General features: G+C 43.0%; 1 protein-coding gene across 2 annotated transcripts in view; it reads left to right on the forward strand.

The window, feature by feature from the left end:
• The window catches only part of grip2b (glutamate receptor interacting protein 2b), a 314,229-nt gene that overhangs the window by 206,356 nt on the left and 92,517 nt on the right, over positions 1 to 15,356 (forward strand). The window contains exons 3-6 of one of the 2 annotated variants that reach the window (XM_029774267.1): positions 6,039 to 6,174; positions 11,424 to 11,569; positions 12,556 to 12,642; positions 13,596 to 13,671. In XM_029774267.1, coding sequence (XP_029630127.1) covers positions 6,039 to 6,174; positions 11,424 to 11,569; positions 12,556 to 12,642; positions 13,596 to 13,671 — 445 coding nt within the window. The remainder of the gene's footprint in view (positions 1 to 6,038; positions 6,175 to 11,423; positions 11,570 to 12,555; positions 12,643 to 13,595; positions 13,672 to 15,356) is intronic. The other variant, XM_029774268.1, reaches the window with a different exon arrangement.

Consider the following 15,356-nt stretch of genomic DNA (forward strand, 5'->3'; position numbering starts at 1 on the left):
TTATTTGTGTCACGTTCACTGTCCTCAAACTCCCTGTCGTAAATCAACCAAGGCGCAGTGTGCCTGTAATTCCACATCCTTTATTGAAGGGAACCCGAACAAAACAATAAACAGGTAAACAGACATGACCGTGACGCAACTGCGGCGCACACAAATAAAATAATAACCCACAAACACAGGTGGGGAAAAAGGCTGCCTAAGTATGATTCCCAATCAGAGACAACGATAGACAGCTGCCTCTGATTAGGAACCATACTCAAAACAAAAAATACATAGAATTCCCACCCCACATCACACCCTGACCTAACCAAAATAGAGGAAATTAAACGTCTCTCTAAGGTCAGGGCGTGACAATTTGAACTTTAATATTGTAACCTAGTTTGTGATCCAAACTGATCCAGTCTTTATAGGATTATGTGTCACTGAGGGTCTGAGCTTGTGGGAATGACTCATTGTGTGGAATTATTTGGGATATTTGTGAAGAACGAGGAAGGCCCGCACACTGTTTATGCTCCCAATTCACCTCTTTATTGACAGTGCTTCAATCCGAAACGGATCTTCGTCAGGTCAAACAGACTGAATGCTCACAAATCTGGGCAGGTGTGGTTATATGTGGTCTGTGGTTGTGAGACAGGTTGGGCGTACTGCCAAATTCTCTAAAATGACGTTGGAGGTGGCTTATGGTAGAAAAATGTACATTTAGTTGTCTGGCAACAGCTCTGGTGGAACATTCCTGCAGTCAGCTTGCTAATTGCACGCTCCCTCAAAACTTGAGACATCTGTGGTATTGTGTTGTGTGGTAAAACTGCACATTTTACATTTACATTTTACATTTTAGTCATTTAGCAGACGCTCTTATCCAGAGCGACTTACAGTAGTGAATGCATACATTTCATACATTTTTTCCCCCGTACTGGTCCCCCGTGGGAATCGAACCCACAACCCTGGCGTTGCAACCACCATGCTCTACCAACTGAGCCACAAGAGACCAAGGGGTTTTAGAGTGTCCTTTTATTGCCCCAGCACAAGGTGCACCTGTGTAATGATATTTCTGTTTAATCAGCTTCTTGATATGCCACACCTGTCAGGTGGATGGATTATCTTGGCAAAGGAGAAATGCTCATGAAGAGGGATGTAAAACACATTTGTGCACAAAATTTGAGAGAAATAATATTTTGTGTGTATGGAAAATGTATTTTATTTCAGCTCATGAAACATGGGACCATCACTTTACATGTTGTGTTTATATTTTTGTTCAGTGTACATATAAAAAAAAATATTCCATTGGAAACTGTTGGAATACCTGCCCAAATGACCATTACACACAGGACGCACGTTGGCCGTACATATTATTACAGTGACCTATTTCAAAAACAACTTGTGTACCTCTAATCATTTGAAATCATTGAGATGGGCACATGTAGTAGTTACAGAAAATGTAGAAAATGACCAAGTAGAGACCTGGATGGCAGAACAAATCAACGTAACATATTAACGTAAGAAATGGTCTGATAATTAACTCGTGGCTCAGACCTTCAACGGACAAAACAACATTATTTGTTACTTTAATTAACTAAAGGCCCAAGTCTTGTTTGAAGATTTGTCATTACATACTATATGTAATATCAGTACATACTACATGCTATATCAGTACATACTACATGTTATATCAGTACATACTACATGCTATATAATTACATACTACATGTTATATCAGTACATACTACATGCTATATAATTACATACTACATGTTATATCAGTACATACTACATGCTATATCAGTACATACTACATGTTATATCAGTACATACTACATGCTATATCAGTACATACTACATGCTATATTATTACATACTACATGTTATATAATTGCGTTCTGCATGTTATATGATTACATACATACATGTTATATGATTACATACTACCTGCTATATCAGTACATACTACATGCTATATCAGTACATACTACATGTTATGTCATTACATATTGCATGCTATGTCAGTACATACTACATGCTATATCAGTACATACTACATACAGTATATACTACATGCTATATTATTACATATTACATGCTACATCAGTACATACTACATGCTACATCAGTACATACTACATGCTATGTCAGTACATACTACATGCTATAGTATTACATACTACATGTTATATTATTACATACTACATGTTATATCATTACATACTATATGTTATGTCAGTACATACTACATGTTATATCATTACATACTAGAGAAAGGGTATACGTAGCCAGTTGCACAACTGAATGCATTTAACCAAAACGTGTCTTCCTCATTTAACCCAACCCCTCTGAATCAGAGGGGGGGGGCTGTCTTAAAGCGACGTCCACGTCATCGGTGCCCAGGGAGTAGTTGTTGTGGCGATTAAGGGATGAACGTCAGATTGTTTTACCTTGCCAGTTGGGTTAACCCTATTGGTGTGATGCGTATGGTGTTTACCTTTCATTCCCTCCTCCACTGGTGTCAGAAGTGGGATGTTACCCCTGAGGGACTTGGTATAGAGAAGCAAATATTCTCCCGAAGGAAGGTGGTGTTGCGACCTTAACCCAACACTTAGCGACCTCGTCAAGGAGTTCGGAACCTCGTCAAGGAGTTCGGAACCTCGTCAAGGGGTTCGGAACCTCGTCAAGGAGTTCGGAACCTCGTCAAGGGGTTCGGAACCTCGTCAAGGGGTTCGGAAACCTCGTCAAGGGGTTCGGAAACCTCGTCAAGGGGTTCTGAACTTCATCAAGGAGTTCGGAACCTTGTCAAGGAGTTCGGAATGTCAAGGGATAAGGAACCTTGTCAAGGAGTTTGGAACCTCGTCAAGGGGTTTGGAACCTCGTCAAGAGGTTTGGAACCTCGTCAAGGAGTTCGGAACCTCGTCAAGGGGTTCGGAACCTCGTCAAGGGGTTTGGAACCTCGTCAAGGGGTTTGGAACCTCGTCAAGGGGTTCGGAACCTCGTCAAGGGGTTTGGAACCTCGTCAAGGGGTTTGGAACCTCGTCAAGGGGTTTGGAACCTCGTCAAGGAGTTTGGAACCTCGTCAAGGGGTTTGGACCGCTGGTCTCTCTTTAGTTAGGCTGCTATAACTGGCCTGTAGCTGGTCTTTCTCTTTAGTTAGGCTGCTATAACTGGCCTGTAGCTGGTCTTTCTCTTTAGTTAGGCTGCTATAACTGGCCTGTAGCTGGTCTCTCTCTTTAGTCAGGCTGCTAGAACTGATTAAAAATTGAATGTTTACAAAATGTGCAGTGTGACTAATGGGCCAAATGAGAAGCAGATTGCAGAGAAAGATTGTTTTGCAGACGTTTGGGAAAAACTCTTCGTCCTACTCATTAAAGCAACAGTACATGCTGGGAAAGGTCACTAAGCTATTTATATGTGATAGCCATTGACTGTGTTCCTGTGTGTTCTTGTGGTTTTGAAGTCTTGGTGACAATACAGTGCATTTGGAAAGTATTCAGACCCCTTGACTTTTTCCACAATTTGTTACGTTAGAACCTTATGCTAAAATTGATTAAAAGTTTTTTTTTCTCATCAATCTACACACATCAATCTAATACTGTCACGTCCTGACCAGCAGAGGGCGTAATTGTGTTAGTTTTGGTCAGGATGTGGCAGGGGGTTTGTGTGTGTTAAATGTTGTGTGGGTTATTGGACTCCCAATTGAAGGCAGGTGTGTTGAGTTGCCTTTGATTGGGAGTCCTATATAGTAGTGTGTGTTTTTCTTTGGGGTTGTGGGTAGTTGTTTTTGCACTGCGTGTTGTGTGCCTGCAAAACTGTTCCTGTCTTCGTGAGTATCGTTTATTGTTTTCCCTGTGGATGCTTTACTTGTGTTTATTAAAAAAACTATGAGTATCCACATTCCCACTGCGCCTTGGTCCATTTCTGAAGACAGCTGTTACAAATACCCCATAATGACAAAGCAAAATCGTTTTTAGAAACTTTTGCAAATATATATATATATATATATATATATATATATATATATAAAAAATGATATCACATTTACATAATTATTCAGACCCTTTACTCAGTACTTTGTTGAAGCACCTTTGGCACCGATTACAACATCGAGTCTTCTTGGGTATGACGCTACAAGTTTGGCACACCTGTATTTGGGGAGTTTCTCCCATTCTTCTCTGCAGATTCTCTCAAGCTCTGTCAGGTTGTATGGGGAGCATCGCTGCACAGCTATTTTCAGATCTCTCCAGAGATGTTCGATCGGGTTCAAGTCCGGGATCTGGCTGGTCCACTCAAGGACATTCAGAGACTTGTCCCAAAGCCACTCCTGCGTTGTCTTGGCTGTGTGCTTAGTGTCGTTGTCCTGTTGGAAGGTGAACCTTCACCCCAGTCTGAGGTCCTGAGCGCTCTAGAGCAGGTTTTCATCAAGAATCTCTCGGTACTTTGCTCCGTTCATCTTTGCCTCGATGATGACTAGTCTCCCAGTCCCTGCCGCTGAAAAACATCCCAATTGCATGATGCTGCCAACACCATGCTTCACTGTAGGCATGGTGCCAGGTTTCCCTCAGACGTGATGCTTGGCATTCAGGCCAAAGATTTCAATCTTCTGGAAGGGTCTCCCATCTCCACAGAGGAACTCTAGAGCTCTGTCAGAGTGGCCATTTGGTTCTTTGTCACCTCCCTGACCAGGGTCCTTCTCCCCCGATTGCTCAGTTTGGCCAGGCGGCCAGCTCTAGGAATAGTTTTGGTGGTTCCAAACTTCTTCCATTTAAGAATGATGGAGGCCACTGTGTTCTTGTGGACCTTCAATGCTGCAGAACATTTTTGGTACCCTTCCCCAGATCTCTGCCTCGACACAATCCTGTCTCGGAGCTCTACGGACAATTCCTTCGACCTCATGGCTGTTACATCTGCCACTCCCTCTACTTCTCATCATGTGTCTCCCTAACCTGCCGCACTCCCCCAGTGCTCTCTCCCTCTCTCTCTCTGTGTGAGTGTATCTGATTGTGTGAGTGGAGACAGGTGTGCTGGAGTCAGAGCAGATCCCCACCAGCTGCAACCTGCTCCATAATCAAGACCTCCACTAATACTCAGCCCTGCCACTTCCACACTACCAGATTCTAGCCTCTGCTCAGTCAGTCTGCATTTCAAGCCGTTTGTTCCTGCATAGATGTTGTTATCCTGTGGTGCCTGTTTTCACTAGCCTGACGTTGCTTTTCTCCCCACTACAGTTCCGTCCGCTCTGACTCTGGTCCCTTTCTCCAGTCCCTCGTCTTGTCAGTCCTGCTTCCCAGCCCTGTACCCCCTGCTCTACTGCTTTCTTGGATTCCGCTCCAGGACTGCTTACCCTGCCCCTACTCCCCTTGCCCTGGCTGCAGCCTCAGTCCCTGGTTCCCTGCTACCTGACCGAGCTCCCCCTGGCCTGCACCCCATTTACCCCCCGCTTTTCAACAAATACCTCGGTTACCTTATCCCTGTCTCCTCGTCTGACTCCATTTGGGTTCACCTGCTCCACCCCACATAACAACGGCTTGGTGTTTGCTCTGACATCCACTGTCAACTGTGGGACCTTATATAGACAGGTGTGTGCCTTTCCAAATCATGTCCAATCAACCGAATTTACCACAGGTGGACTCCAAATCAAGTTGTAGAAACATCTCAAGGATGATCAATGGAAACATGATGCACCTGAGCTCAATTTTGAGTCTCATAGCAAAGAGTCTGAATACTTATGAATACTTACTTTTGTAAAGGTATTTCGTTTTTTTTATTTGTAATACATTTCAAAAATTTCAGAAAAACCTGTTTTCACTTTGTCGTTATGGGGTATTGTGTGTAGATTGCTGAAGATTTTTATTTATTTAATCCGTTTTAGAAAAAGTCTGTAACATAAAATGTTTTGGAAAAAGTCAAGGGGTCGAATACTTTCCGAAGGCACTATACAATGTATACTGTCTATTGACTGTGTGTTCTTTTGGCTGTGAAGGCTTGGTTACTATGTAATGTATACTGTCCTTTGACTCTGTGTTTGTTTGTTCTTGTGTTTGTATTTGGGGTAGAAGATCTGCGGGGCGTGACGATAGTAGAGCTGATTAAGAAGGAAGGCAGCACCTTGGGCCTCACCATCTCTGGAGGAACAGACAAGGATGGAAAGCCCCGCGTCTCTAACCTACGACCAGGAGGACTGGCTGCCAGGTGAGATCTCCATTCTTTTTACAGTATTCGCTGACTTTTTTACTGAATGTGCATGCGGGGCAGCCTTGTACAGGACAACATCTTCCTTGACTTACGCCTGAACCTCCATCCCCTCAGTCTCCCATTCACAGCCACAGATGCAGTCATGCTGTATCAGCTAATCAGGCCCTGATGTAGGAACAACCACCTGACGTTTCATTTCACTAGAGGCAGATTTCCAAAGGATTGTTTAACGACTAGGATGATAATGCTAAAAATAGGCGCATAGTCTTGGTCTTTTGTCATTATGTGTAAATCTACTGACTGACCTGTCTGGCTTTTAGAAGAAGGCTTTCCCCCCCCGAGGAGACTTACAGTTGAGCTGCTCTGCAAGTCAACTGTCTGTGCTTGAGCCTTAGCTTGACAATTTATGGAGAAAGGGGATTTTATCCAACGCAGTTTTACTCTGAATAAAGAAAGTGGGACATGTAAAAATCTGAATTAATCTTATGACTGGCATATATTAATGAAGATACAATATCAGCTAAATGAGAAATGTACCAAAACATAAAGCAGTATTCATTGTGTGAGTAGTGTTGCTGTTCAGACGTATGGTGCTTCACAGTGACTGTGGGAAGAAACTAATGGTTGAGAATCCTAGATTGCAACATAACAGCCTGTTGGCATTGTTGATCTGTAAGCATGTGTATCTGTCATCACTGTCTTCTCTAGTGGATGTATGAGAAGTCTTTTAATCTAGTGGGTGTATGAGAAGTCCTTTAATCTAGTGGGTGTATGAGAAGTAATTTAATCTAGTGGGTGTATGAGAAGTAATTTAATCTAGTGGGTGTATGAGAAGTCCTTTAATCTATTGGGTGTATGAGAAGTCATTTAATCTAGTGGGTGTATGAGAAGTCATTTAATCTAGTGAGTGTATGATAAATCATTTAATCTAGTGGGTGTATGAGAAGTAATTTAAACTAGTGGGTGTATGAGAAGTAATTTAATCTAGTGGGTGTATGAGAAGTCCTTTAATCTAGTGGGTGTATGAGAAGTCCTTTAATCTAGTGGGTGTATGAGAAGTCCTTTAATCTAGTGGGTGTATGAGAAGTCCTTTAACCTAGTGGGTGTATGAAAAGTAATTTAATCTAGTGGGTGTATGAGAAGTAATTTCATCTAGTGGGTGTATGAGAAGTCCTTTAATCTAGTGGGTGTATGAGAAGTCCTTTAACCTAGTGGGTGTATGAGAAGTAATTGAATCTAGTGGGGGTATGAGAAGTCCTTTAATCTAGTGGGTGTATGATACATTCTTTAATCTAGTGTGTGTATGAGAAGTAATTTAATCTAGTGGGTGTATGAGAAGTCCTTTAATCTAGTGGGTGTATGAGAAGTCCTTTAACCTAGTGGGTGTATGAGAAGTCCTTTAATCTAGTGGGTGTATGAGAAGTCATTTAATCTAGTGGGTGTATGAGAAGTCATTTAATCTAGTGGGTGTATGAGAAGTCCTTTAACCTAGTGGGTGTATGAGAAGTCCTTTAATCTAGTGGGTTTATGAGAAGTAATTTAATCTAGTGGGTATATGAGAAGTCCTTTAATCTAGTGGGTGTATGAGAAGTCATTTAATCTAGTGGGTGTATGAGAAGTCCTTTAATCTAGTGAGTGTATGATAAATCATTTAATCTAGTGGGTGTATGAGAAGTAATTTAAACTAGTGGGTGTATGAGAAGTAATTTAATCTAGTGGGTGTATGAGAAGTCCTTTAATCTAGTGGGTGTATGAGAAGTCCTTTAATCTTGTGGGTGTATGAGAAGTAATTTAAACTAGTGGGTGTATGAGAAGTCCTTTAATCTAGTGGGTGTATGAGAAGTCATTTAATCTAGTGGGTGTATGAGAAGTCCTTTAATCTAGTGGGTGTATGAGAAGTCCTTTAACCTAGTGGGTGTATGAGAAGTAATTGAATCTAGTGGGTGTATGAGAAGTAATTGAATCTAGTGGGTGTATGAGAAGTTCTTTAATCTAGTGGGTGTATGAGAAGTCCTTTAATCTAGTGGGTGTATGAGAAGTCATTTAATCTAGTGGGTGTATGAGAAGTCCTTTAATCTAGTGGGTGTATGAGAAGTCCTTTAACCTAGTGGGTGTATGAGAAGTCCTTTAATCTAGTGGGTTTATGAGAAGTAATTTAATCTAGTGGGTATATGAGAAGTCCTTTAATCTAGTGGGTGTATGAGAAGTCCTTTAATCTAGTGGGTGTATGAGAAGTCCTTTAATCTACTGGGTTTATGAGAAGTAATTTAATCTAGTGGGTATATGAGAAGTCCTTTAATCTAGTGGGTGTATGAGAAGTCCTTTAATCTAGTGGGTGTATGAGAAGTAATTTAATCTAGTGGGTGTATGAGAAGTAATTTCATCTAGTGGGTGTATGAGAAGTCCTTTAATCTAGTGGGTGTATGAGAAGTAATTTAATCTAGTGGGTGTATGAGAAGTCCTTTAATCTAGTGGGTGTATGAGAAGTAATTTAATCTAGTGGGTGTATGAGAAGTCCTTTAATCTAGTGGGTGTATGAGAAGTCCTTTAATCTAGTGGGTGTATGAGAAGTAATTTAATCTAGTGGGTGTATGAGAAGTAATTTAATCTAGTGGGTTTATGAGAAGTAATTTAATCTAGTGGGTGTATGAGAAGTCATTTTATCTAGTGGGTGTATGAGAAGTAATTTAATCTAGTGGGTGTATGAGAAGTCCTTTAATCTAGTGGGTGTATGAGAAGTAATTTAATCTAGTGGGTGTATGAGAAGTAATTTAATCTAGTGGGTTTATGAGAAGTAATTTAATCTAGTGGGTGTATGAGAAGTCCTTTTATCTAGTGGGTGTATGAGAAGTAATTTAATCTAGTGGGTGTATGAGAAGTCCTTTTATCTAGTGGGTGTATGAGAAGTCATTTTATCTAGTGGGTGTATGAGAAGTCATTTAACCTAGTGGGTGTATGAGAAGTCATTTAATCTAGTGGGTGTATGAGAAGTAATTTAATCTAGTGGGTGTATGAGAAGTCCTTTAATCTAGTGGGTGTATGAGAAGTCCTTTAATCTAGTGGGTGTATGAGAAGTCATTTAATCTAGTGTGTGTATGAGAAGTCATTTAATCTAGTGGGTGTATGAGAAGTCATTTAATCTAGTGGGTGTATGAGAAGTCATTTTATCTAGTGGGTGTATGAGAAGTCATTTAACCTAGTGGGTGTATGAGAAGTCATTTAATCTAGTGGGTGTATGAGAAGTCCTTTAATCTAGTGGGTGTATGAGAAGTCATTTAATCTAGTGGGTGTATGAGAAGTCCTTTAATCTAGTGGGTGTATGAGAAGTAATTTCATCTAGTGGGTGTATGAGAAGTAATTTCATCTAGTGGGTGTATGAGAAGTCCTTTAATCTAGTGGGTGTATGAGAAGTCCTTTAATCTAGTGGGTGTATGAGAAGACAGGAGCTTGCTTTCTGTTTTCATTTAGAACGTTAAGTAACTACCAACATCATATTGTTAATCTCTATAAAGTAGGTAGATCTTTATTTCCAACAAAATGTAATTTATTGTTAATCACAGTCGTACTGTGGTAGAGGGTTAGGCTTTGTAACATGGGATATTTGATTGACATTCTCTTTACTTGTTGACAAACTCTCTCCTTTCTCAAACTCTCTACCTACATGTACCTCTCTACCTCACAATCATACTATAAGAAACGCAACATCAAAAACGATTTTCCTGTGGAGTCCGCCTTGAATCCTTCAAACCACAAGTTATCTCCCTGGCAATCACAACCAACAAAGAACTTATCGATTAACTCTGTCTGGTCGTATCTGTTTGTCTGTGTGGAACTCAGAACCAGAATGTTATTGTTGTAGAATAGATGGAATAGAATTTTTATCCTGAAATATGTTTTCTCCCAAACTAGTTGGACTGTTATCGATTAGGAAAGTATTCATTTGAAATTCTGTTTAAGAGAGTAGATTTTAACCACCGTCATGCTATTCATCTGTCGTGGATCCTGAAGCCTGTAGGTTTAATGAAAGGTGGGATATATATTATTATCAGCTAGATAACGTTGTATCTATGGTCATGTCTAAGGAGTTATCCGCTAGATAATGTTGTATCTCTGGTCCTGTCTAAGGAGTGATCAGCTAGATAATATTGTATCTCTGGTCCTGTCTAATGAGTGATCAGCTAGATAATGTTGTATCTCTGGTCCTGTCTAATGAGTGATCCGCTAGATAATGTTGTATCTCTGGTCCTGTCTAATGAGTGATCAGCTAGATAATGTTGTATCTCTGGTCCTGTCTAATGAGTGATCAGCTAGATAATGTTGTATCTCTGGTCCTGTCTAAGGAGTTATCCGCTAGATAATGTTGTATCTCTGGTCCTGTCTAAGGAGTGATCAGCTAGATAATATTGTATCTCTGGTCCTGTCTAATGAGTGATCAGCTAGATAATGTTGTATCTCTGGTCCTGTCTAATGAGTGATCCGCTAGATAATGTTGTATCTCTGGTCCTGTCTAATGAGTGATACGCTAGATAATGTTGTATCTCTGGTCCTGTCTAATGAGTGATCAGCTAGATAATGTTGTATATCTGGTCCTGTCTAATGAGTGATCAGCTAGATAATGTTGTATCTCTGGTCCTGTCTAATGAGTGATCAGCTAGATAATGTTGTATCTCTGGTCCTGTCTAATGAGTGATCAGCTAGATAATGTTGTATCTCTGGTCCTGTCTAAGGAGAGATAAGCTAGATAATGTTGTATCTCTGGTCCTGTCTAATGACTGATCAGCTAGATAATGTTGTATCTCTGGTCCTGTCTAAGGAGAGATAAGCTAGATAATGTTGTATCTCTGGTCCTGTCTAAGGAGAGATAAGCTAGATAATGTTGTATCTCTGGTCCTGTCTAAGGAGAGATACGCTAGATAATGTTGTATCTCTGGTCCTGTCTAATGAGTGATCAGCTAGATAATGTTGTATCTCTGGTCCTGTCTAATGACTGATCAGCTAGATAATGTTGTATCTCTGGTCCTGTCTAATGAGTGATCAGTTAGATAATGTTGTATCTCTGGTCCTGTCTAATGAGTGATCAGCTAGATAATGTTGTATCTCTGGTCCTGTCTAATGAGTGATCCGCTAAACGTTGGCGACTACATCAAGTCAGTCAATGGCATCAACCTGACCAAGCTGATCTAAAATAATGACAATCATATTAGATCATTTATGTTTTATTATACGTCTATATGTTCCTGTCCTAGGAGTGATCAGTTGAACGTGGGCGACTACATTAAGTCGGTGAATGGTATCAACCTGACCAAGCTGAGACATGAAGAGATCATCAGTCTGTTGAAGAACGTGGGAGAGCGAGTCGTGCTGGAAGTGGAGTACGAACTGCCCCCTTCAGGTAGGAGGCGCTGACTATCGTTCTTGGGTTGTAGTCTGAATTCAAAACTCCTATACCTGCTAGGCACACCTGTAGATCCAGGAAGAAGAATATGTTAAAATGCAACCTATCAAAGGCCAAGCTTTTATCATAGTGCTGATACTACTAATCTAATACTACTGATATCTAAACTCAGGTCTATAGGAGTTTTCTCAAACACATGACCTGCTCAGGGAAACACAACAGGTCCTTGGCTGTAGGGAAATCAATCCAACGTTTACAGCACAGTTAGCATGGAAGACTTGTTTTAACTTGTTTTAACTGTGGATGTCGTAAAAGATCAGTGAAACGGAGTAAAAATATTAGTCAACGCAAATATTCTTGAGATTCTTCAATGCATACTTTTATTAGACAATAGTTTTGATGCAAATTAATATACTGTATATAATATATGCCGTCTCCAACACACTGTCATACAGGTGACCCTCAGTGGGAATTGAACCCACGATCTGTGGTGTTGCAAGCACCATGCTCTACCAACTGAGCCACACGGAACTGGGCTGTAATAGGAGTTTTCTCAAACACATGACCTGCTCAGGGAAACACTACAGGTCCCAGTTATCAGCTACTGCCTAGAGTTTTACCTGCTCAGGTCACGTGGTCTGCCAGTCTGACATTAGGGTTGTCAGTAAGAGTTCTGTGTGTTTCCTGACCTTCCATTCTAGTAAAACAGACACTTGAATTTTACAAGCCTATCCGATTCTGCCTGACCTTTCCGATTTGTAATAATGAATCTGTCTATTTATCTTTGCTGTCCGCTGGTTCCTGGTAGTGAGCCCAGTAAAACCTGTGATTTAATGGCGGTGACATCATTCATCAGCCTCTCTCTTCCTGTATCTCTCTCTCTCTCTGTCTCTCTCTGTCTCTCTATCTGTCTCTCTTGTCTCTCTCTATCTGTCTCTCTGTCTCTATCTGTCTCTCTGTCTCTCTCTGTCTCTATCCCCCAGCACCAGACAGTACCTCAGGTGTGATTTCCAAGACAATGGAGATATGTTTGCACAAAGAAGGGACCAGCTTCGGCTTCGTCATGAGAGGTACTACACTATGCATTCATTACACAGACTGCGTCTCAAATGGCACCCTGTTTCCTATATAGGGCTCTGGCCAAAAGTAGTGCACCCTATTCCCTATGGGCTCTGGTCAAAAGTAGTGCACTATGTAGGGAATAGGGTGCCATTTGGGATGCAGACTATCCATTCATTTCACAACATGTGTCAAACTCATTCCACGGAGGGTCGAGTGTCTGCAGGGTTTTCGCTCCTCCCTTGTACTTGATCGATGAATTAAGGTCAATAATTAGTAAGGAACTCCCGTCACCTGGTTGTCTCGGTCTAAAATTAAATGGAAAAAACAAAAACCTGCATACGCTCGGCACTCCGTGGAATGAGTTTGTCAACCCTGTATTACACAGACAAACCTGGCACCCGCCCGTTTCCACTACAGTCTAGGTTGATTGTGTTCCAGTCGCAGCTGACCCATAAAGGTGGAACACTCAAATTAATTTAAGCCTCAGCAGCTCACCAATTGGAAATGCTAATTTCTTAACAACGCCATCCACAGATCAATAAAAGACAAAGTCATTTTAGGCTGTAGGGAAATCAATCCAACGTTTACAGCACAGTTAGCATGGAAGACTTGTTTTAACTTGTTTTAACTGTGGATGTCGTAAAAGATCAGTGAAACGGAGTAAAAATATTAGTCAACGCAAATATTCTTGAGATTCTTCAATGCATACTTTTATTAGACAATAGTTTTGATGCAAATTAATATACTGTATATAATATATGCCGTCTCCAACGTACTGTCATACGGGTGACCCTCAGTGGGAATTGAACCCACGATCCATGGCGTTGCAAGCACCATGCTCTACCAACTGAGCCACACGGGACCAACTTTTTGTCGGTCAGGCAGATGCCCTATTAAAAGTGATGCGATACTGTATTACCAAACCATTTCCTCAAGCGGTCTGTTTGATGTGATGTTTCAGGGGGCTCACACGAAGACTGGAACAAATCCCGCCCCCTAGTGGTAACATACGTCAGACCAGGAGGTCCTGCAGACAGGTAATGTGGAACATGGTGTGACACCTTATTCCCCGTATACTGTAGGATAGAATAGAAATGACAAGGAATAGAGTAGAATATTACTTTATTTTGTCAAGCTTTAGTGAGATGGACATTACGTCGTCCGCTTTGCTCCCACAAGATACAACACACAGCACAGAGGAACACAGGGTCAGCTGCAGCACAGGGTCAGCTGGAGCACAGAGGAGCACAGGGTCAGCTGGAGCACAGAGGAGCACAGGGTCAGCTGGAGCACAGAGGAACACAGGGTCAGCTGGAGGACAGAGGAGCACAGGGTCAGCTGGAGGACAGAGGAGCACAGGGTCAGCTGGAGGACAGAGGAGCACAGGGTCAGCTGGAGGACAGAGGAGCACAGGGTCAGCTGGAGGACAGAGGAGCACAGGGTCAGCTGGAGGACAGAGGAGCACAGGGTCAGCTGGAGGACAGAGATCACAGGGTCAGCTGGAGGACAGAGGAGCACAGGGTCAGCTGGAGGACAGAGGAGCACAGGGTCAGCTGGAGGACAGAGGAGCACAGGGTCAGCTGGAGGACAGAGGAGCACAGGGTCAGCTGGAGGACAGAGGAGCACAGGGTCAGCTGGAGGACAGAGGAGCACAGGGTCAGCTGGAGGACAGAGATCACAGGGTCAGCTGGAGGACAGAGGAGCACAGAGGAACACAGGGTCAGCTGGAACACAGGGTCAGCTGGAACACAGGGTCAGCTGCAGTACAGAGGAGCACAGGGTCAGCTGGAGGACAGAGGAGCACAGGGTCAGCTGGAGGACAGAGGAGCACAGGGTCAGCTGCAGTACAGAGGAGCACAGGGTCAGCTGGAGGACAGAGGAGCACAGGGTCAGCTGGAGCACAGGGTCAGCTGCAGTACAGAGGAGCACAGGGTCAGCTGCAGTACAGAGGAGCACAGGGTCAGCTGGAGGACAGAGGAGCACAGGGTCAGCTGAAGGACAGAGGAGCACAGGGTCAGCTGGAACACAGGGTCAGCTGGAGCACAGAGGAGCACAGGGTCAGCTGGAGCACAGAGGAGCACAGGGTCAGCTAGAACACAGAGATCACAGGGTCAGCTGAAGGACAGATTGAGCACAGGGTCAGCTGGAACACAGGGTCAGCTGGAGCACAGAGGAGCACAGGGTCAGCTGGAGCACAGAGGAGCACAGGGTCAGCTGGAGGACAGAGGAGCACAGGGTCAGCTGGAGCACAGAGATCACAGTGTCAGCTGCAGTACAGAGGAGCACAGGGTCAGCTGGAACACAGGGTCAGCTGGAACACAGGGTCAGCTGGAACACAGGGTCAGCTGCAGTACAGAGGAGCACAGGGTCAGCTGGAGGACAGAGGAGCACAGGGTCAGCTGGAGGACAGAGGAGCACAGGGTCAGCTGCAGTACAGAGGAGCACAGGGTCAGCTGGAGGACAGAGGAGCACAGGGTCAGCTGGAGCACAGGGTCAGCTGCAGTACAGAGGAGCACAGGGTCAGCTGCAGTACAGAGGAGCACAGGGTCTGCTGGAGGACAGAGGAGCACAGGGTCAGCTGAAGGACAGAGGAGCACAGGGTCAGCTGGAACACAGGGTCAGCTGGAGCACAGAGGAGCACAGGGTCAGCTGGAGCACAGAGGAGCACAGGGTCAGCTGGAGCACAGAGGAGCACAGGGTCAGCTAGAACACAGAGATCACA

Source organism: Salmo trutta, chromosome 14 (assembly GCF_901001165.1).
Source record: "Salmo trutta chromosome 14, fSalTru1.1, whole genome shotgun sequence".
Classification (NCBI taxonomy): Eukaryota; Metazoa; Chordata; class Actinopteri; order Salmoniformes; family Salmonidae; genus Salmo; species Salmo trutta.